Source organism: Microtus oregoni, unplaced genomic scaffold (genome assembly GCF_018167655.1).
Source record: "Microtus oregoni isolate MIOR12 unplaced genomic scaffold, Mior012 000000F_ref0000247, whole genome shotgun sequence".
Taxonomy (NCBI): domain Eukaryota; kingdom Metazoa; phylum Chordata; class Mammalia; order Rodentia; family Cricetidae; genus Microtus; species Microtus oregoni.
In genome coordinates, this window is record NW_024543059.1 from 78,116,590 (window position 1) to 78,139,593 (window position 23,004).

The window sequence follows — 23,004 nt, forward strand, 5'->3', positions numbered from 1 at the left end:
AATGTTGGCTTCCAAAAATTTCCCAAAGAGCCTCAAATTTCTCTTCTCTCTTATACCTTCTTGTTTATACAAGTCCATCCAGTACTTATAAGATAGATTCTGTTAATTAACTTCCCTCCTTGCTGATTTTTGGATTATATATGCTTTAATATTCATGATAATACTTAGAAGTAGATGTTAATTTATTTCGATGTTTCCTACTACCTTAACTAATTTGAAAATTTATAGGTTAAGAAAAATTTAAAGCCCTAGGGACACAAGTGTTAGCAAGAATATATCTCAACACAGTACAGACTATATATGAAAACCAACACCTAACTTTTTCATTCTAAATTGGGGAAATCTTGAAGCATTCCAACTTAGATAAGGATCAAGTTAAGCATATCTACTCTATCTGCTACTACTCAACTCAGTGCTTCACTAGAGCAACTAGAACAGTGAGATAAAAGAAGAAAATAAAAGGATATCAATAGGAAGAAAGTTAAAATATTTTTTGCAAATTAATTAATTCCACACATAAAAGATCCTAAAGAGTTTTTTTTTAAGAAAATGTCTAAAACTGAGAGACATTCCCAGTAAAGTGGGAGAATACAATGTTATCACAGAAAAGTTAGTGAGAGATGCTGTTATAGCAAATAAGTGGAGAATAATAGAGAAAGACACCTGATTTCAATCTCTGTCCCTTCCCACATTCACAAGTATGAATAAACTTACGCCCAACACACTTTTAAAGTATTTTGAGATTCTGTCTCATAACCGTTACTAAGAAATCAAATGATGACAAATATTGAAGTTGAAGAATGAAGAATGCTTATTCTTTGTTTGTAGGAATGTAAATTGACATTGCCGGTATGGAAATAGTTGTGGTCATTTCTCAAAAGCTAAAAGTAAAACTCATGCCATCATCTCTGGACACATACTCATAGAACTCTGCATCCCAGCGCGGCACCAGAGGGATAACTTTTCTTCCATGCTTTTTGCTGCTATTTTTACATTGGCAATAAGATAGAATCTGCATAGAAGCTCATTAGCTAATTGATAGATGAAAATATGATACATACATATAATTCAGTTTTATTGACTTTAAAAGAAAAATAAAATTATGAAATTTTCAGGAAAAATAGTCGAACAAGAAATATTGTTATAAGTGAGGCAATACAAAATCAGAAAACAATTGTGGATTATTTTCCTCTCATATGTGGATCATAGCTGCTACAGTTTACAAATGTACAATTAAGTGTAAATTAATGAGTGTAAAGCCAGAACCAATGGATGAAAAAGGGTGTTTGAGGAATGAAAGAATAGTAAAAATACATTCAAAATATAATCTGAAGGGGATAGTGAGAGGATCAAGATTAAGGAAGAAAAAAATATGTAAGAGGTATGGGGGGTATCAACCAAATTAAGAATGATTGAAAAAAACCATGAGGAACCTTTCTAATGGATATGTTAGTCATAAAATATAATAAAAGAAAATGGTAGAGTTTAAACATACACATCCTGTTTCAAAGTTGCTTCTGAAACCACAGGGTACTTGGCAAAATGTTCAGTACCAGGTGTGAACTATCTCCAACTAGTGAGTCCTTAAGGCAGCCTCTGAGGTCTCCATAGAGGCAAGTACTATGGCCATTGGTTGCCCACTAGAATCAGATGGTGAGATCTGGTTGTTGAAGAAAGTGCACACTTTAGACATGGGATAAGGAGAACATGCTGGAAGACTTCTCTCTAAATTCTAGCTCACAAAGTGAAGGAAGGTACAACTGAGGTTGCTGGGAGAATTGTTGTCATTTGTAGCTGTTGTATGCTCCACTACTGACTTGCCAATCAAAAGATGCCTACTGACACATTAGTGATAATCAGTGATGCGGGAAACCATATGCTCTCTGATAAAATTTACTGTCTGTTTCACACGAGAGTATCCTGGCCTGAAATGTTATGCTTAAATGGAATGTCTGTATCAACTCTTTTTGAGGCTCAATCCCAGAAGATGACAGAAAGAGTTTAAGACCTGGAAAAAGGGGCCCAGTGCAGAAGGCTATCTTTGGCACTCTTGACTCCACAGGGATTGAGATCTGTGCTAGAGTTGGCTGTCAACATACTATCATGAGGGGAAAGGCAGGTGGGTGAGGTTCCTCCATCAGAATTCACTGTTGTGTAATATTAATTTAAGATGTGTTACATTTGTTTAGCTGTGGAATATTTGTTTAAGGATGCAAAGATATGTTGCATTCTTTTATGTTGCATTTGTTTAACTCTGAAGCTGTGTTACTTTTCCTGCTTGAAACTCCTGCTTAGTCTAACGAAGAATTGAATGACCAATAGTTAGGAAGGAGAAAGGATGGGTGGGACTTCCAGGAAGAAAGAATAAGTAGAAGGAGAAAAAGAATACACAGGAGTGAAAAGGGGAAAGAGAAGAGGAGGACATTAGGGGCCCACCCAGCTACACAGCAAGCCAAAAATTGAGGAATTAAAGAAATGTATATAGAATAGAGAAAGATAAAGACAAGAGGGAAAAGGTAGACTGGATAATTTAAGAGTAGCTGGCTTGAAATTAGCCAAGCTAAGGTCAAGCATTAAAAATTAATATGTCTTCATGTACTTAATTGGGAACTGGGTGGCACTCCTATCCAAGAAAAATCAACTACATTCCCAGCCATATATTGATTTATAAGTGAAGCCCCACCCTTCTCTGTACATCTGTGAGCAGGCAATAGTCTCTGGCAGCAAGGTTGGGGAGGGACATTTTTCAGTGTTGTAGCCACAGCAAAGGAGGCCATGCTCCTTGCTCCTCTCATATCACCCAGGACACTGTAAGCAACTCTAGTGAAGCTCACTGGTCATCAAAACTAAATAAACAGATATGTTTAAAGATGCATAAAATATATTCAATACGAAAGTGTAAAATTCAGTCTTCACAGCTTTCATTCTGAATGTCAATTATGTTTATAAGTTCACTTAGTGGGATACATTTGGGGACTGATTAATTTTAGTGTGTGTATTTTTTATTTTTATTATGATAAAATGTATAAAAATAAAAATTAAAAAAAATCAAAACTTGATAGTAGAAGTGGACCTATGTGGGAAGAATAAGGGAATCATTTGATAAAAAAAATAAAAGAAGAGGGTAACTGGGGTTAATATGACCAAAATAAATTATATAAATGTATGAATATGACATAATATCCAATATTATAATTCATCCATATATGGCAATAGAAAGTCTCAGAAAGAGAGATTTACAAGTGATAGGAAGGGGTGTTATTGTTAAAGAAGAACATTCATCAAGTTCCTTGAGGGCCAGCAGAAGCTGATGAGGGAATGCCCATCAGGTTTGGGATGAGTGGCACACCATTGGTAGAACTGTCCTCCATGACAAAGGACAGACCAAATACCACTGTGTGTCTGTCTTCATGAGAGAGTGTGACGTGTGCTAGGATTGCCAGAGCATAGTGAACTCTCTCTGGTTCTGTCACAGCATATGACTCAGATTTTCCACACTGTGCTAGAAAAAGTGACCCAAGGCCTTTGCATAGTCCTCCTTGGAGAAAGGATAAATGTGTTTTGAAAGAAGAATGTAACTTGAAACTAGAAAGTAAAATAATGATGGAGAACTTCTTTTTTTTTTTTTGGATTTTTCGAGACAGAGTTTCTCCATAGCTTTTTGGTTCCCGTCCCGGAACTAGCTCTTGTAGACCAGGCTGGCCTCAAACTCACAGAGATCTGCCTGCCTCTGCCTCCCGAGTGCTGGAATTAAAGGCGTGCGCCACCACCACCCGGCTGAGAACTTCTAACTGATTACCAACATGTGCTTTGTCTTAATAATCTAGCTGGACCACATTTTCTAGCCATCTTAGAGTATAGTCTGCCTTTGCCCCAGATCCTGACTAATGTGATATGATACACCTCATTTTGACTGACCCTCCCCATTGTTGCAAGGTGCCACTTGTTCATCCCAGCCTCCCAGAACCAAAATAACCACGCAGAAACTATATAAATTAAATCACTGCTTGCCCATTAACTTTAGCTACTTATTGGCTAACTCTTACATCCTAATTTAACCTATCTCCATCAATCTGTATCGCCATGTGGCAGTGGCTTACCGGCAAAGTTTCGGTATGTCTGACTCTGACAGCAAACACATGATGTCTCCCTTTCTGCACCCCTTCTCCCAGCATTCAGTCCAGTTTTCCCTGCCTACCTAAGTTCTGCCCTATCAATAGGCCAAGGCAGTTTCTTTATTCATTAATCAAAAAACCAACACATAGACAGAAGGACATCCCACACCACCCCATGCTTCAGATTAAGGGCTGACACCCAGGGTAAGGGTGACATATTGGACTTTATTAGAAAGGTTTTTGAATCTAAGATGACTATCTTTAATTATTTTATTCATTCGAATCCAGATCACATGATGATCTTACATTTCCATCCTGGTCTGGTTTTCTATATCTACTTTTCTTACTGATAAATTGCAAATCTTAGCCTATAGTCCTAATTCATTTGAAATTTAGCCAGTTGACAACAGGATGACAAGAGCAAGCAGTTACTCTTCGGATAGTCTAATGAATACTCCAGCCCACATAAAGGCAACAAAACCAGAAAGCAAAACCTATTGGCTTGTTGGCCCCAAAGAAGGCAGTATTTGATAATTTACTAAATTTTATTACTTTGTGGTTTATATTTCTCTTGCTTATTCATCAAGATATGAAGAAAAAACCTTTATGGCTGCTAAAATCTAGACAAGTACTTTAATAGTTTGCAAATATTTGGTGCCTTCAAAACCTCAGTATATAAGTAACTTTAACAGAAAAAATACAGCTGTATTGGAACTGAATAAGGAATTGAGATGTCCATTGCCTCTCCGTTTATTAACTGCACTCCCTGAGAAGACAGGACATTGCATCCATATTTTTGACCAGATCTACAAACAATTGTTAGGATTTAGCTTTGCTGTTTTACAGTATTTCTTTGATTTGGGCTTCTTGTATGTAAAACCAAGTAATATTGATTCAAAAATGACTGCTTCTTCAGCTAAGATGTGGCAAACTTTTGTTGTTGTTGTTAGAGAATTGCATAATTTCAGGTGTTTTTTCTGGTCATAGAGAATTTTTGGCTTATATTCCTCTTTGTTATTATTTTTGTGTGGCTTTTGTTGATATTAATTAAACAACTAAATAGCTCAGGCTAGACTTAAGCTCATAATTCTGATTTAGCACCCTGACTGCTGGAACAGCAGGTTTGCACTACCAGAGAGAGTGTATATTCTTATCACAATATTTTAATACCTTTTAAAATCAAAAGCTTTATTAGATTTAGAACCATGAATATAAAAGGAGAACCCGAAGCTTAGCACACACTTTTCTGACATGATCTTGTTGAGTAGCACATGTGTCTTACCTTTGGTAACCCGTGAACTTTTTACCCTAAAGAGTGTTATGTCAGAAGAAAAAAATTGTGTTGAAATAGTTTAGGAGAGAATTCCCATTCCAACAGCATCCTGAAACTCCACAAGGTATATCAGCATTAGTAAGTTTAATACGTGAGTGTCAAATATGCCTGGGCAATTAGTTCTATCTTCAGAAATTCTTCCAGAATATGCTATCTCTTTCTCTAGATTCCTCTTAATATACTAAAAAATGGTTTTCTGTAGAATATTTTAAAGAACTGTTCAAGAACCTTAGATTCTTAGCTGTGAGAGGATATTGTGAAGCTCAAGAGATTATAGTTTCTCTAATATACTTTTCTTTACCCAATTTAATAATCTAAATTGATTTTTTTCTAATCTCTGGTTTCTTCTGAAATTTTATTTTTCCCTTTGCTCCTCAGGTATAGTTCCTGACCATTTTATGTTTTCTTCTTCAGGCATGATGATGGACTTAGGCCATTTTCTTAGAGTACTGAATAAATCCTTTCTTTGGTGTGTGTGTGTGTGTGTGTGTGTGTGTGTGTGTGCATGCACATGTTATTTCCTATTATAACCTTTTATTCATTTATCTTCGATCTTGGTTTCACTTGACTGTGCTGTATCTTTAGCTTTTTATTCCCAGTTCTTTCTTCAGGAGGAAATGAGACTTCGAAGAATTGCAGAGTCTGGCCAACAGCAGCACACATGTTTTGACAGAACTAGAACTTACAAGTATATACAAATATACAAAGGACATCACTCTGCTATCATTCAAAATCACTTAGTGACCATGGAGTCATTTTTATGAATATGCTTAAGTCAAAATTTTTGGATATGTTTTTAAAGTATAATTTGGTGTCTATAAGAGAAAATGGAAAATACAAATCACTGGCATGGTGTTGCTCCATGCCGGCTGCTGTCTGGGTGCTTTCTGGTTGTAAGTTATGTAGCCCTTACAATGACTCTGAGGGTAACTGTTACTATCACTTTTAGTGTAAATATCAGGAAATCATAGAACAGTGAGGATAAACAGAGGATTTGTGGAAAAAGCAATATCAGGAAGTGGCCATACCTCAGTGCAAGCTGTCCTTCCCATTCCCACACTATCCTGCCCTGTACTTCTGATGGAAAATATTTTGAATAGATTCTTAACCCTAGGGAGGAAAAGTGGGAGTGTGCTGGTAGGAGGTGGCTCTTTTCAAACAACAGTACAATAGCTGATAAATGGATGTATTATGTGCATCGATTAAGTGTGGCCAGGAGAGAGGAGGCTGGGGCTTGATCCATGTGTGTGTGCCACATGTGACAAGAACATAAGTACTTGTCTGTGTTTGCTGTCATATTTCCTCTTAGTTTTGCCATGCTGCCCTGCCCTTAAGTGCCATCTTCACTTGAAATAATTTTCGTCTCAATATACATAATACATTTGCATAGGATTAATATGATGAAGGCTTTCTGGGTAAAGAAACATTGACTTTTAGGAAATGTTCTGGAAACCTTCAAGAGAGGAAAAAAGTGTATCTCCACAATGAGAATTTAGTGCCTAGACTCCTGCTTGAATCTACAAGGAGAAAATTTATGTCTGTGCCGTCAGTGTGGAGAAGGCAGACTGCAGAAATTATTTCAGGTAGCTTCGGCAAATCAGTCTTGGCTTGAGCCTCAAAAGTAAGCAGATTAGTGTACCCAGGACATCAAGTCTCCCCACTGCGGGTTATTGATTTTGTGGTCTATCTTCATCAGCAAGCAGAAAAAAAATATAGCAATGTAACATTCTCTCTCTTGACACAAGGTCATTTGTACTTCTGTGTGTCTTGGTTCTTGTACTAGGATTCTGTTTTTGCTTCCCTGTCAGGAGTAGTTGAGGCTGCTCCCTGATGCTGTGTTACATAAGATTTTTCTCTTTTCTCCCAAGTCTAATAACTAGAAATGGCCTTTTGCAGGCACAGAATATTGTCGTGATTCTCTTCTATTTTGGCAACAATTTTCTGTTTCCTTTTCAGCTGTGTATTTTTATTGCCATGCTAGTATCATATTTCTGGTAGGTCATTTATATTTCTAAGAACATTTGTGAAACTTAAGGAATAATAATAGAGAAGCAAATAATTAATAATTTCAAAATTACTTGTGTATATAATGTATATGCCTGATTATATGGAGATATATTTAATTCTACTTAATTCAAATCAAAAAGTGCCTGAAGTTTTGACACCGTTATTCTATTTATTCAGATGTATTAAATATCTCATTAACTATTAATATTATTGCTTTTGTCAGTGAAAAGGTAGTCTAAAGTTTATTGGCCTTCAAGTTCGAGTACCAAGTCACCAATGTCTATCTTCTTCAATAGATTGAACTTTTAAATTCAAAGCCATGTCCTTTTCCTACTCAGTGTATTACAGACAGGCAGCTCTTAGATTTGTTCTGATTATAAATCAACAGATTTGTGGGAAGCAATACTTTGAGATCTTTAAATCAATATGAAAGAACAAAAGTCAGAATAGTCCAATGCTTCTGTCTATGGATGTTTAATTCTCACCAAATTCAACAGTGAGGTTGAGAAGAAATGTTCTCTTAGAAAACCTGGCTAGGAGATGTGGATTTACAAATAAAATTGCATTTAGAGAACAGACCAAACTCTTCAACTAAATGTCTCTCAAAATATGTGTCCTGGGCTTGTGTACTAGAGAATGACTTTGTATCTGTACAAATATGTGACCAAAAGTTGTATTTAAGTTTTACCAGGTAAAAGATAGAAGATATTTCATGCTTTCACTTAATATTGCTTATTCTGTGATATATCTTATGTTATGCACATATGGTATACTAATAAATAGAAATGGTAACTTATTTTATAAGGTATCCTGTAGATATATGTGAAAAATTGTAGAACCAAGTGTGTGTGAATGGTATGATCTAAACATAGCAAATAACTTGTATTAGTAACCTGGTATTAACAGCCTAATACTTAAAGAGCTGAGAAAATAGTGAAAGCTTCAAGACAGAAGTCCAAGTTAAGTCTTACAGAACTGGGAGACAACATTGCTTTATTGAAGATAGGAAGAAATTAAGGAGGAAAGGGAAATGGATCTTCATAGCTATGTTGATTGCTTAATGTTCAAAGATTAAAATATTAGAGAATCAACAATGCCAGCACATCTAAGAAATTTATTAAGGAAGAGGCAAAAATAAATGCTTTAATAGCTCCTATACAAAAGTCTAGAGTCTAAAAATTGTTGTATAATTGAGAATGCAAATGGATGGTTACTTGAATTTTTAATGTATATTTTAATGTGAAGAGAGAAAGGTCTGGAAGGCAAAACCTCAAATCATATTTTTAAAAAAAATCTCCGCAGACCTTGCTATGGATTTTACAAAACTTTTGTTTACAGAATATTTGAAAGTTTAAAAATAGTGAATGATACAGTTCTATTTTCAAGCTATAAAGTCCATTTCATCAGTGGTATGGGATACAGTTTACAGAGAACTGATGATCCCATTCAGAATCTTTGTTAATAAGAAGGTAGGTGCTAGTCTGTCATATCACAATGTTCAGAGCTTGGGGTGAGTTACAAAGTTAAGGCTCCCTGTTATGACTTTATAGACACCTGGTAAAATCAGGAGAACATCAGTGGACTTCACTTCAGGCTCCATCTCATTCTTTACCAGCACAGATTTCATCACTCACACCCATCCAGATCGGATGTATCATGAAGTATCCACTGATTTTTGGTAGTAGCTTTGCTTCCCTTCCAGCACATCATCGTATTCAGGCATCAGACATCATCCTCCATCTGTGGGGACTAGGAGTCACCACCTTGGAACACAACATTCACCTCCTACAGCCCCTGTTTGTTGTTTTCTGAAATCTAGCCCCCTCATAGGCCTGTGTGTCATGCCAGGTCCTGGGCCTAAGCTGTGACAGTACACGGTTAGTCAACAACTGTGGATTGTGTCTGTCCTGTGTTAAGTGGTACAAGTTTAGCCATTTCTTAAAACTCTATGTAGAAATAGCTTCCCCAGCCAGAGAATGAATAGCAGGCTAACAAACAAGCAGCAAGTGAGAGGCGAACTGAGACCTGCGCTGGCAGATAGTATAGCTTTTGTCCACATGTGACCCCTGTACATCTGAAATGTGTTCAGTCACACCTAAGTGTTATAGGGATCAAATGCCATCTATATTTTTGAAGATCCAATATATAAACACAGTAATATAAATATCTCAACATTTTAATTGTTTGACTGCCGATATATTTTGGATGCATTGTATATTTGCAATGAAAAATACAGAAAATAATGGTATTTGATACTTATAAATATAAAATATAAACATATAATAGAGTATTTTATTCTACAGAATAAAAGCTTCCGTTAGCTGGTTAAAGTTGAGATTTGGAGAGAATTCACGAACATTTTCTTATACTTTTTAATCGAAGATGGATGGCATTAACCATTATATATGCCTCCAAATAACATATTTTTACATATGCCACCAAGAAACTTCTCTTTTGTTGAGAAAATTAGAGGTGTAGATCTGATAGTTTTGGCAATGTGTACACTGGGTTAAAGAAGAATGGTGGAGAGAGAAAGAACAGATAAAAGGGAAGTCACCAGTGAGGACACGCTGGTGAGCTGTCCCTAGAGAGGAGGAAAGCCATCTGAACAGAGAGGGCGCCACCTCACTGTGAGTGCTGCTCTCCAGAGCGGGCCAGAGAGCAGCACAACTTTGGGACAATGATTAGGAAGATAGTTTCTCGTTTGACCAGAGACAATTGTATATTTTTGTCATATATGTTTTATTATTAGTAGGAGTAGAAAACAGACAGTCCTGTTGGATGGAATAGAAGACAGCCATGATTGGTTATACATCGTTTTTATGACTAACATATTTCAGCACAGCTAGATCAGGCACTGAGCTGTTATCTAAACATTCTTACCAGGAGGCTATAATAACCTCAAGAGTAATTACTTCATTGCCTCTAATTTACAGAAAAAAAAAAAAAAGACTGTGGCTCAAGGAAGTTCCACAAATTATCTAAGGCCACACAGCTACTGAGAGGTAGGACTGGGATGAGGATGCCGATTTTGAAGGACCCATTCCCAAGTCTGGGTGACAAGCATTTGATGTTTGGCATCCAGGAAGTGCGTATGCAATGATGAAGACAAGAAGAGGAGGAATCAACTAACGCCTAAAGTCTAGCTGCAGGAGAAACAGCATCACTCCAGGGGCTGTGCCAGCGGCAGGGTAGACTCTGCTCAAGAGACAGCCATGATTCTTTATGCTAGGGTGACAACAGCTAGGTTAACAGTTTCATTTCAGGCAATGTCGCATTTTTTGCTCTGCTTATCCCATGTATCTCACTTGCTAACAAAGAAAATTGTTTGTGAGACCAAAAACTCTTTAGGTTCCTAAGACAAAACACATTTACAGATATTTGCTCATTTTGAAGTATGTATGTTAATTTAGAAAAACACATCTCATATTCCCAGACTACTAGGTTAGATCGTCTTCTCCATAAAGTCCCGGCCAGGGTTATTTTTGAGACCATCTGCCTCCTCAAGCAAACAGCATTTTCTGCCACCACCACAAATAGAACACTTGAATATTATTTCTCTATAAATATTTTGTGCTGCCTGTAATTTAAAATAAATCAATCAATAAATCCAGAATATAGGTTATTTTGTATTATTTAAAACGGCAAGATTTAAAAAGCAGCACAAGACTGAATACAAGTTTGGTTTGCTAAAATTTAGGCACCCCCCCCCCCCGAAAACTTCTATAAGCTGTGTGTGTGTGTGTGTGTGTGTGTGTGTGTGTGTGTGTGTGTGAAACAGTAATGCTCTTCTTCATACTTTTAAAATTGTGTTTGGTCATTATTAAATAGAACCTAAATTTTATTTTAGATGAATTTTCATAATATAACTTTTAGGAGTTACTATTTGAAACAAACATTATTTTTGCCTTTAACAAATGAGCTAATTGACAGTTATGCTTGTAAGTCAGGCAAGGCCCGAAATATCTGGAAAGGAATGAAAAAACCATGCCTGTATGCTAAAGGACATAAAAAATATTCCAGTATTTAAATAAACTTATGTGGCATAAAACTGAAGATGTAATTTAAAATTCTGAAAAATGACACTATTGAATTCTGAGACACCAATCCTGAGGTGGAAAGACGTCTTAAAAAGGAAAATATTATTAAAGCTGAGATTTACAGATCGTTACAGTGCAGAGTTTCATATTGTGGATTCCCTCAAACTTTTAGAAGTTTTGTTAAATAATTAAATACAGTTGCTCATTTCATTATCCAACATAGCTAGAAAAATACACATAATGCTCGCAATAACCACGAAAGAAAGAGAATGGTTATGCCTGGGTGAGATTTTGATTTCAGATATTGGTGGGTGAGGCACTGATATATATACATCATTAGAAGGTGAGAAAATGCAGAAAATTCATTTCATGACCAAATCTGATGAAGCTGGAAGTTATTGAGTTATATCAATATTATTTGATATGAAAGTGCCCTCTTTCCATTCTATTAACTATCATTTTAGTCCCCGGTGCAGGAAAGAAGATTATCCTCTAGGTCAGGAAAACAATGATTAGAGCTGGGTGTAGTATTGCACTTTTGGGATCCCAGTGCTCCAGAGGGAGAGGCAGGGGGATTGCACATTTCAAGACAGCCTGGGCTAAATAGTAATAGTCTGTCTCACACAGAACAAAAGAATGTGGCAGAAACTCTAATATAAGTGGGAGGGAGGTGGTGAATAAATGGCTCTAGTTTAAATAAATAATTATCATTATTGTTTCTTCATTTTAAGGGACTGTGTAAGGGCATAAGTAACAAGGGTGAGAATGAAGTCCCTACAGCTAGAAATGACACTGGGAATTATTGTGATTTATATTACTAAATTTCACATTTTCTGTTAAAGATCAAGAGACTTTAGGCAGGACTGTTAAGAAAAACAAGAAAATAAAGAAATAGAGATGACAAGTTGGATTTTCAATATGCAAAACGACACCAATGTTCTTTTGGAATAGACAATTGTGCATGTCTAATTCATCTTCCCACTGAAAACCAAAAATAAAAAATACACATCTGTTATTAAATTGATGCAAGAATAAATTCTCCAACAATGGGGATGATGGTATTATTTACAACCTTTGGAAATATTTCTGTGGAGGAGGGAGAATTGTGGGTTATGTTCCCAAAGTCACCTTGATCAACTGTTCTGGTAAAATTTTACCTTCGTGTATCACTAAAAAGATAAACAAATCTTTCATAGATCATCATGGACAAACAGGATGAAATTCTGGTAAACACAAACTTATATAATCCAGATATAATAGGAAGCTGTAACTCAAAACAAAAATAGCGTTTCTTGTCTTAAAATTAGCTTGTGAGTTTTATGTCTATGAAACTGGGTTCAAGTTAGGGAATCAGTGATGTTCCCACACGTAACTTTGGGATATAACTTAACTTTTAGATATATTTAAAAGTGGACAGTAAAACTTTATTATAGTAGATGTAGTTGCCTATATGAAGCATCATGCTTTAAAGATATGGAAATATTTTCTACATAGAAGGAAAAGTGCCTATTTAGACCTGCAAATATAATTTTGTCTTTAAATTTCTAGTCAACAAAGCTTTTCTTCTTCCTTTTTAGAATAACGAACAAAATATATATAAATGCTACATCACGGCCAAGGTGAGAACCTTGGTAATGTAGTAGAACATGGATTCTGAACTAGGGTTCAGAATCACAACTTCTGTCTAGTCTTAATGGAGCTCTTGAGAGACCATGTTGGAGTTTTCTGAGGATGGCATGCCTTTGTGATTAACTGGAACTCTCAATGAACATGGTCTCTCCCCACCTTACAAGGGGAAGATGGACCAACAGGTCCCGATAAATGATACTTATAAACATTAGCCCTTAATTCAGACAGTGGCTTAGATCTGACTTCATTTATAGACACTGCAGTTCTTATCTTTTTCTCAAATTTTTTAATTGACAATCTGCAAATAGTCAGAACATTAGTAGTCATGTGATGTCCAGAAAGCTAGCTAACAGAGAAAGTGAGCAGCATGATGATCCCCAGACTAGAGAAACTGGATAGTGCCACAAACCCCATGTTTTGTTTCCAAAAGCCTTACGTAAGGATTAATGCTAATAATTGCCAATGCGTGCATATGTTTTCATTTTATGAAAGACATTAAGGAGATTTATTCACACTCCTCTCTTGACAAGCGTATGAAAAGGATAAAGTTGTGCGGTTTGCTTTTTCTGCTTCACGGTGACTCTGGGCTGCCTTCTCCCCACCGGTGCTATCTCACTTTCTGCAGCTCCTGTCTGAGCCATGAGGGCAGGGGCTGCCCCAGCCTGTGCAGCAGTTTCGAGAGCTCCACGTTGTGGTCCCGGTAGTAATTGGAGAGGAAGGTTCTGGCCTGGAAACAAAAAAGACGACTTAAAGGAAGGACTCTCTTAGCTCTTCAAGTATCTACACTTTAGAAATATCCTATCCAGTATGTATCTACAAATTGTTCATTTACTATTTTTCTTTAATCACTCATTTACACATTGAGAAATCCTGACTAAATCATAGATATAAAATAAACATGTACAAGTGTGCCCTGGGAGAGCAAACTGCCATTATGGCACTTAAAGATTTTGAGTTGTAAAATATTTTTGAGTTAAATATTAAAGCATAATAGCAGAGATCAAGATTGTATTAATGCTCAATCAAATGTATTGGAACAAGTATGATAAAACATACAAATTTCATTTAAAAATTTTTCCGTATACTAAACATTTTAAAAACATATCTGTCTATAATGGAATAATGATGTGGGATGTCTTTCTGTATGTGTTTCTTTGATTGGTTAATGAATGAAGCTGTTTCGGCCAATGGCTGAGCAGAGTAAAGCAGGCAGGAAATCTGAACTGAGATATAGAAAGGGAGTAAGTGACGTTAAGGAGACTCCATCTAGCTGCCAAAGAAGAAAGATGCTGCTGCTGGAATCTTTCCAATAAACCACAGACTCGTGACGATACATAAAATAAATGGTTCAGTTTAAGATATAAGAGATAGGTAGGAATACACCTAAACTATTGACCAAACTGTGTAGTTTATATAGTTTCTGCATTTTTATTTGGGTCTGAGCAGTTGAGAAATGAGCGAGTGGTCTCTGCCTACAGAGTAAAATTACTGATTATACATATAACTGGTTACACCATATATTTGAATATTTTATTCAAGAATTCTCTCTTTATAAACTATTATAAACAATACCTCTTAAGAGTTAGGCTGCCTGGTTATATTTTTAAATGCCGAATAAACCTGAAGAGTTTGACTCAAGATCACTTCTATTTTTATGTGCGTGTGTGTAAATGTGTGTGTTTCTGTGTATATTCTCACAGGTACCTGAAAAGGCTAGAATAAGACATTGGATAGGTTGGGGCTTTGCTGGAGTTGCAACAGTGCCCTTACCCACTGAGTTATCATTCCAGACCCTAGATAAACTGATGAATGAATGAATATATATGTGTGTGTGTATGTATATATATCGTATGTACTAATTTCTGGAAAATAGAAAATTGTTAACTTGCTTTTCTTCCTGCCATATTCTTCATAAAACTACCCAATAAAGTTACTTTCTTCTGTTTTTTTCTGTTTCCCATAAAATTGATCAATACTTTCATGTGCAAATATTCATAGTGATCAAACATATTTTCTCTTGCATAGAAATTCTACCAACTCCCCTAAGCTCTTCTCAGCATTTTAAATACAAATAAATTTCTTTCTTCATAAAACTCCCCTAGCAACTTTTGTGTATACTGTGGAAATGGATTTAGGACAATTACATTTCATCTTGGACCATTCGCCACACATTTCATTATGTTTTTCCCCTTAAAGCAGATGGTGTGCACCTCAAATGGGGAATAAGATGTTTACAGTAGTGGGGATGCTACACTGATGTTTTGGGCAGATTAAAGTGATTTCTGAAACCCTTTAGAAATTACTGAGTTCAAAAGTAAATTAAGGACTTTCTGGCACTTATATCACCATGGCAACACATGAAGGATGCATACTGCCCTTGCCTACCTGGCCTTAGGGGAAATGCTCACAATATCTGGCTGGTTTCCATCCACAATTTCTAATATAATACATCTTTCCACATAATATGATTTCCATTATTTTTTGTCTTTGGAGTTTGGCTTATTATTGTTTTGTGCCTCCACAAATTAGTGACCCTAACTAATTTGTTCTAACTAACTAATACAATGACCAAACCAATCCTAACTCATCCAATGACCCTAACTAAATTATTCACCCCATAATGAATTTCATTAGCCATTTTATCCTTCTGTCTTCTGCACTGGCACCAGATGAATGTGTGCTGGTTAGTTTTTGCCACTTCGCCCGAACTGGAGACATCTGAGTAAAAGAGAAGCTCGGCTGAGAATTGGACTCCATCTGATTGGCCTGCAGACACAACTGCAGAACATTTTCTTGACTTCTAATTGATGCCAGGGCGCCCAGCCCACCGTGGGAAAAGACAACCCTGGGCATGTTGGCCAGGGCTATAGAAGAATGGTAGCTGAACAGGCCAAGGAAAGCAAGCCAGTAAGCAGCATTCCTCCACCATTTCTGCTTCAACTCCTGCCTTCAAGTTCCTACCTTGACTTTTCAGTGGTGGAGCTTCACCTGGAAGTTGTAAGGCGAAATAAACCCTTTCCTCCTCTGTAGGGATAAGTCCCGCCCCTTAGGTGGCGTTTTCGCCTAGGGCTAATGTCTGCCTATAAATTTGGCAAGAGTGCTCCGAGCTCTCTCTTCTGCTTTCCTGGTCTCCCCGGGAACGGTGGTTCTGTAAGTCTATTTCTACATTAAAACTATATATATTTTTACAATCTGTCTGCATTCGTTTACGCCGCTACACTCCTCAACGTTGCTCTTTAGTCAGGATAGTTATCACAGAAACAAAAGTCAAACTAGAACAATGTAGACTGACTACATGCTAGTATTACTTACTGTTTTTTTTTTTTATAGAATTGCTTACCAAACAATTATTAAGTACCTTTCAATGTGAGAAAGAGTTGATTTTGGTGTATAATTATAAGTTGAATTCCAACAGGAAACAATTTTAATGACATTTATCAGTTCCTTTTCTCTCTAACAGCTTCTAAGTATGTAAAACGATTGATTTCAAAGACAGATCAGCAAAGAAAGATGCACATTTTTCTTCCTGGTTTTCAAACAGCAATGTATTTTGGCCAAAGTAATTCAAACCAAGCACACATTACCTCTGGATCCATGGGTGGGTATTTTCTTCCTTTACTCTTCCCAAGGCATTTTGTCTTTCCTCCTTCCAGGAGCTGACACCAAAAGCCCTTTTGGGGATCAAACCTAAAATATATAAAACTTGTGTAATTGCAAGTCATTTTCAGTAAAGAGCCTTCCCAGTCAGATAAAAGAGCTACACTTTTCTATGCCTATTGCTTTAATTTCATTCATTTCGACAAATGTTCTGCTGATTTAAGAAATGATAAGAGATATTAAAAACGCTATATTATACTATGTGCTTTCAAGGCACAAAGACCTGCAGCACAATTTTATATTGAAATTGTTATGTTCTATGCTTTAGCTATGGATCTGCAAAAAAAAGCAAAGGATTAAATATTAAAGTTTACAGCCTACATATAAAGGGCCTTTAGATACTTTGTTTGTATATGACTGTGATTTCCATGTCAAAATATATTAAAAGATTTCTCTATAATCATTTAATAGGTTTCATTAATGAGTCTGAATTTCATGTAGGTATACTAGTCTGAGTATAATTATAATTAAGCTTTCTAATTTGAAAAACAAATACTGTATTCTATTCTATAGTTACATTTTTTAAACTTTCAAAAATAAATAAGAAGGGAGCAAAATAGTATTAATCTGTTTTTATGGTATTTCATTTAATCAATCAAGTGAACTTGGAGATTTTTCACAATTAAAAAAATTAAAATATTCAATTATATCACATTGTGCTTAGAAAGAATGAACTTTTCCTACTTAAAAATATCTTTGTTTAAATGGATAACTATGTTTTGTAAAAATTTTTAAAATGTGTAAACATTTTAAATGTGAAAACATCATAATGTCTTCAGATACGAGACATAGGCACTCTAGCTGGTGAGTGGAATGTAGCCCTCTTCTTGCCTGTTGAAGGCAGGTGATCCTGTCGGCGAATCTCATAGCGGTATCTGTACTTAACTCTCTACCTGTCACTTGCCACGCAGCTCGAGATGTCTAACCTTCAGACTGGCCAGATTCCACATTTAAATCTGTGTAGATCTGACACCTTGCATGGTGATAATGAGAAATTTCATGACACAGCTATTTTAAGAAAATCAGTATGCATTTTTCTGGGTAGAACACTGCGCTAATAGTAACCTGTTCAAAAACACAGTTCCTGGAAATAATCATTAAAAGAGAATGTCAAGGGTGTGGAGGAACGCACCTGGAATCGCTAAAATCCATTCTATGCCGAGGCAGAGTACCTGAGTCAGACGTTGGTGTGTTTCTGATACCACCTCTTTGCACTTATAAAATTCAAGCACTAAAACACCCTTTTCTGAAGAATACATTGCTGTGCTTACTAAAGTCTAACAGACTAAGTTTATAATTCATATTCATACTCTCACCACACTATGCTTTCCTAAAAAGACAAACAAAAAAACCAAACGAAACAAAAAACAAAAACAAGAAAATTAAGGCAGGAACTTGGATTTTCTATGTGATCTTCAGCACATTAGGTGTTATAGCTTTATTAACATCATAATCCTTGGGACTTTCCAGTGGAAACGCAGTACAGAAAACAGTGTAATATATAAATTACAGCCAGTTGTAGATTGAGATCTGCCATGTGACTGACACTGTAGTGACTCACAGGTTTTGTTTTTGTTTTTTGTTTTTTGTTTTAGGTAAAAGTGCTGAGAAGCCATGGTTGCCATTGCTGAAAACTGAGTGTGGTTGATCTTGGGGACCATCAAGGCTCAGAGGATGCCATGGGTTTCAAATGTTTCCGTCGATGAAAACAAACCATTTCAAGAAACAGATGGGTAGACCACACAATTCTGCTGTTGCTAGTATAATTTTCCAGGCACTACTTTCTTTGTTAAACAGGAGAATTAACTTAATTAAAACCGTGGAAAGTGAACAAGGTCATAATCAGAAATGTTTCCCTTGCTTTCTCAGCAAAGGAACAGCCTGCTTGCTGTTAATGAGAGGCTCTTTCTAGTTCTTTGTGGGTCAAATATCCAAGATCTTGGCCAATCTGAAGAAGAAACCATTGCCATCAACATGTCTGAAACCTCTCCAGTTCACTGCCTAGTTTCTCAAGCATGTGGAAAACATCAGTGCCCACTATCAGCACAACCAGTCAGTCAGGTAGAATTTGGGGTTAAAACTTCAAAATTTATATTTCCCTTGTCATTTCCTACTGTTGCTATGTTAATCATAAAGCCAGCAAACACACACACACGCACACGTACACGCACACACAGGGAAATGGTATTTTACAGCTCCAATCAGTCCCACTAAGTCAGTGAAGAACAAGAATATGTCTACTGCAGCGTCCAGTCAGACTGATCAGCCACACACCAGTGTTCCAAGCAGCAATTCCATTTTGTAAAAGACAAATAAAGGACAAGAGCAGGAGGGATTTCACAGACAGTGCCTGGCACATGCCAACCTTCCTACAAAGCATCTTGACACCTGTGGTTACAGCCAGTTGCAGATAAATTGGACTTTGGAAGAGCCCTGCTTGTAGATACTATCCTTAACTCTGGGACCTGGAAGAGAAGCAGGGCTGTAGCTTTGACCCAATCAGATCCCTAGACGCTGACAGAAACTCTAATTCTATTTCATTACTATGGTTGCAACTTAGTTACAAAGGGAAGAATGTGTGGCTTATTTTGTGTAAAGTCAAATGTCTGAGAATTTCTGTTGAGTACTAACAAGATAAGAAAAATGAAAGAATGTACCAAATAAGAAGGGAAAATTTAAATTTATCGCTATGGGACTTGCTCCATGCATAAAACATGGAAAAGGTTTGCATTTTTGTGGCTCAGCAGATGTTTTAGAAAGATGAAGCATAATTGACTGGGATGTAAAGTTAATTAGTTGCAGAATATTTTGTTGCCCTGGGCCCATTCCTGTAACACCATTGCACCTGAAATTTGCTTCTGCACATATGTGATCTCTTTTATGGCAAGAGGGAAATTTTCCTTAGTTTCCTTCCTGACCTATTGTTAGAGAGACCTGATCCATGCTGTTCAGGTTGTACTTGTACATGCTACCAATTAAAATCAGATACATCAGTAGTCAAATGGATAAGAGAAGACAGAGTCATTTCCAGCCTGAACTTTCCAATCTGCTCCCTGTGTATCACAGGCCTTCTTCTAGTTTTCATTAATTTCCCAAGAGGAAAAACAATTTGGCCTGCTGTGTGAAATGAGATAGGGACATCGGCATCTCAATGGCCCTCAGTATTTTCTGCCTCAGGATGAGAATGTTTAACTGTGTGAAGTCAAACTACAATGCTGGTAACAAAGCTGAGGTGTCCGGAACCATGCCAACATCTCCCCTTTCTGGGTAGTTTAAGGTCTCAGGGTAAGCTGTGAGTTTTTCTTGTTCTGCACAAGAAGTGTTTTAAATCGGAACTTTGTTCAGGCTGGGGAATGAGCCATCCTGAATACTGAAGGTCATTTTTGAACATACGGCTTTTGTGACCCTGACTGTTTGGGTTCCTGTTATTTGTATTGCATTGCCAACTTCATAGGTGCTACATCTAACAGACTGATTTTCTCTAGGTTATATCAATTCATTGTTGTACGGTTTTATTTTAACAGTCATAAAATTGTGAACATAAGATTCAAAACCTCTTCAAATAATTGTTAAACAACTTTTAGGACATGAGTTGGCTGACATTTGACTTCATTTATTATGCCAAGCATCACTACAACGCTTAAATTTTGTGATCGGTGAGATATATTAAAATCCATATATTTTGTACTTGTTTATAAACTCTCCTTCATAAGTATGGCTTTATAGGTTTATTGAGCCATAAGCAACTATTTGCAGTAAAAAAAGGACAGAACCATTACCTAGGCTAATGCTGAGAAGGGCAAGATATGCCAACATCAATAACTGTTAATGCAAAACACATTATGGGAAGCTTTGTCTGCTCAATCAACAGGGGCATGCCTTGTGCGACTGCTATTTCCACGTGTAGGTAAGAACTTCATTAGGATTGTTTTAGCGGATAAGGAAAAACCCAATCTCATTACTGCTTTTCCTGTCCCTCCATTACCCTCTATAATTGTCTAATTGCTGAGTCTAATCTTCTGTGAACTGGGAAATTATATAATCAGGCTTGTTAGAATTTCGTCTAAAATTTAATAGGCTTTATATCAGAGCTTGGGGGAGCCTTTTATGAGTAGAGTACATGCCCTTTTAAAGTGTGTTTCAGCTGCTTGGAGTGCTTCTTTTTGTTAACTTATTTACCCCATTATAAAATAACTTGAATAGATAATTCTGTCTTCCCAAGATGAGGGCCACATATGTGCTATTCCTCATGTCCTTTTGTAATACAGCATGGCCCTCCTTGCCAAGAGAGAGGGTTGCATCTCCATCTTTTGAATTCGGACTTGGTTCACTGATTGTTGTGACCAACAGAACAAAGCATGAAGCAAATTTTGTGGCTGTCAAGTCTAGGTCACAGCAACCACGATCACATGATCCTTCTGCTGTATATTCCTTCTTAGAATACAACTAGTTTATTGTGCAAATGCCGAGGACAGAGAGAAGCTACATGTAGAGTCTTCAAGCTACTGAATTCAGTCTTTGACTCAGTGGCCAAAGATGTGAGTGAAGAAGCCTTTAGACAATTTCATTTGGCCATTTGAGTCATAACCAGATACTCAAGTCTTCCCGATGGTGATCTTACATATCAATGGGTAGAAATGAACCAGTCTTCAGTGATTCCTTTCTAATCTTTGACCTACAAAACCCATGATACCATATGGCAAAAGGGCTGCCATCATATGTGTTAGCTTCAGTGATGGTTTATAATGCAACAAGAGACTATCACACTGTATTTGACTTTTAACATTCTAATAAATGGAGAATAAACATTGTTGTGTAATGGTTTCAGTGAGGCTAAATCTTTCCATCTTGAAGGTAAACTTCTTAAGACATGGGATAGGAAAAGTGAGATGAAACAACATGACACTTTAAAACAGGATGTTTATGGGGAGGGGGCATGAAATAAACAACCCAAAATAGCTACAGGAAGTCCCCGAAACTGAGCAGTTTCACTAGGTGCCTCTTCCCCCCAAAGTATATAAACAATAAAATCTTCTGAGCATGGCTGTCAGAGGGGCTTATCTGCTTGAAGGCTCAGACCAAGACGTCTGGCAGAAGCAGAGACCGGAGAAACAGCATGGACAAAGAGGTACCAGTCAAAGTAACCAAATCAAGCAAAGAACAACTGGGCTGCCTGCAGGAGGCTCAGGAACCCCTAAGCACCAGGAACAGACACCTCTAACCTGTAGAACTTCCTGCAGCCTGTGAAGTCTGCTCCAGGTTTCTAGCTTTTTTCAGGTGTGCTGGGACAGATGATTAGTGGTAGCAGTTGTCTTTGAGTTATTTCTGTTCCTCCATTAACCACAATAAAGAGCATGGTTTCACCAAAATAGACTTTAGTGGTATGCGTAAGTTTGTCTGTTGTTTGTTCCCTATCTGGGGTAAGTAGATGTTTACTCATATCTCCCCAGGAATAATATCACACAAACAAACACAAATGCACTTCCCCAAATCAGTCTGAAATACTCTTCACTGTCTCACAGGGAATGATGAATGTCCAGGTTTCACTTCTCTTCTGTTTTGTTTTTGTTTGTGTGTGTGTTTGTCTGTTTTGTTTTCAAGACAGAGTTTCTTCTGCATATCCTTGCCTGTCCTGGAATTTTCTCTGTAGACCAGGATGGCCCTGAACTCAGGCATCAGCCTGCATGTGCCAGGATTAAAGACATGTGCCACCATTGCAGACCGTTGTTTCACTTATAACTTGCTCTGAGAGGACAAGTCATTTTCACCTTCGTGACTTGAGTTTTTAGGACACTGTACACCAAGTACAGATATAAGATATCTAAACAAACCCATATTGGAGGAAAGCTCAAAAATGAGATTTATTCTAATAAAAATACCTATTATACTTTATAATGTAAAGTATTCCTGTTATACATAAAGAGACAACTTATGAGTAATGAGAATATTTCTTTGTGTCTGAGTAGCAGAATGATGCATAAACTCATAGCTAGTATAAATGATGCTACATACATACAGACCAGTGATAATTTATGATGGCAAATGATGGAAGTGAGATCAAGCATGAGAATCAGCTCACGTTAGTGCTTCGGAGTAATTATAATGAGGTGTAACTCCTAAAAACTTCTGCACTTCATCCATCACAGTCGCTGGGTCAGATCTCAGCTGTTGTCCATCAATAATTAGCAACTGCAAAGCCAAAAATAATCACTTATGAAGAGCA

General features: G+C 36.9%; 1 protein-coding gene across 2 annotated transcripts in view; it reads right to left on the reverse strand.

The window, feature by feature from the left end:
* Positions 1 to 11,234: 11,234 nt before the first annotated feature.
* The window catches only part of Ndst4 (N-deacetylase and N-sulfotransferase 4), a 270,125-nt gene continuing 258,355 nt past the window's right edge, over positions 11,235 to 23,004 (reverse strand). For both annotated transcript variants that reach the window (XM_041650698.1, XM_041650688.1), the window contains 3 exons: positions 22,861 to 22,970; positions 16,709 to 16,811; positions 11,235 to 13,851 (listed from right to left, as the gene is read on the reverse strand). In XM_041650698.1, the coding sequence (XP_041506632.1) occupies positions 13,732 to 13,851; positions 16,709 to 16,811; positions 22,861 to 22,970 (333 nt within the window). In that variant the 3' untranslated portion in view covers positions 11,235 to 13,731. The remainder of the gene's footprint in view (positions 13,852 to 16,708; positions 16,812 to 22,860; positions 22,971 to 23,004) is intronic.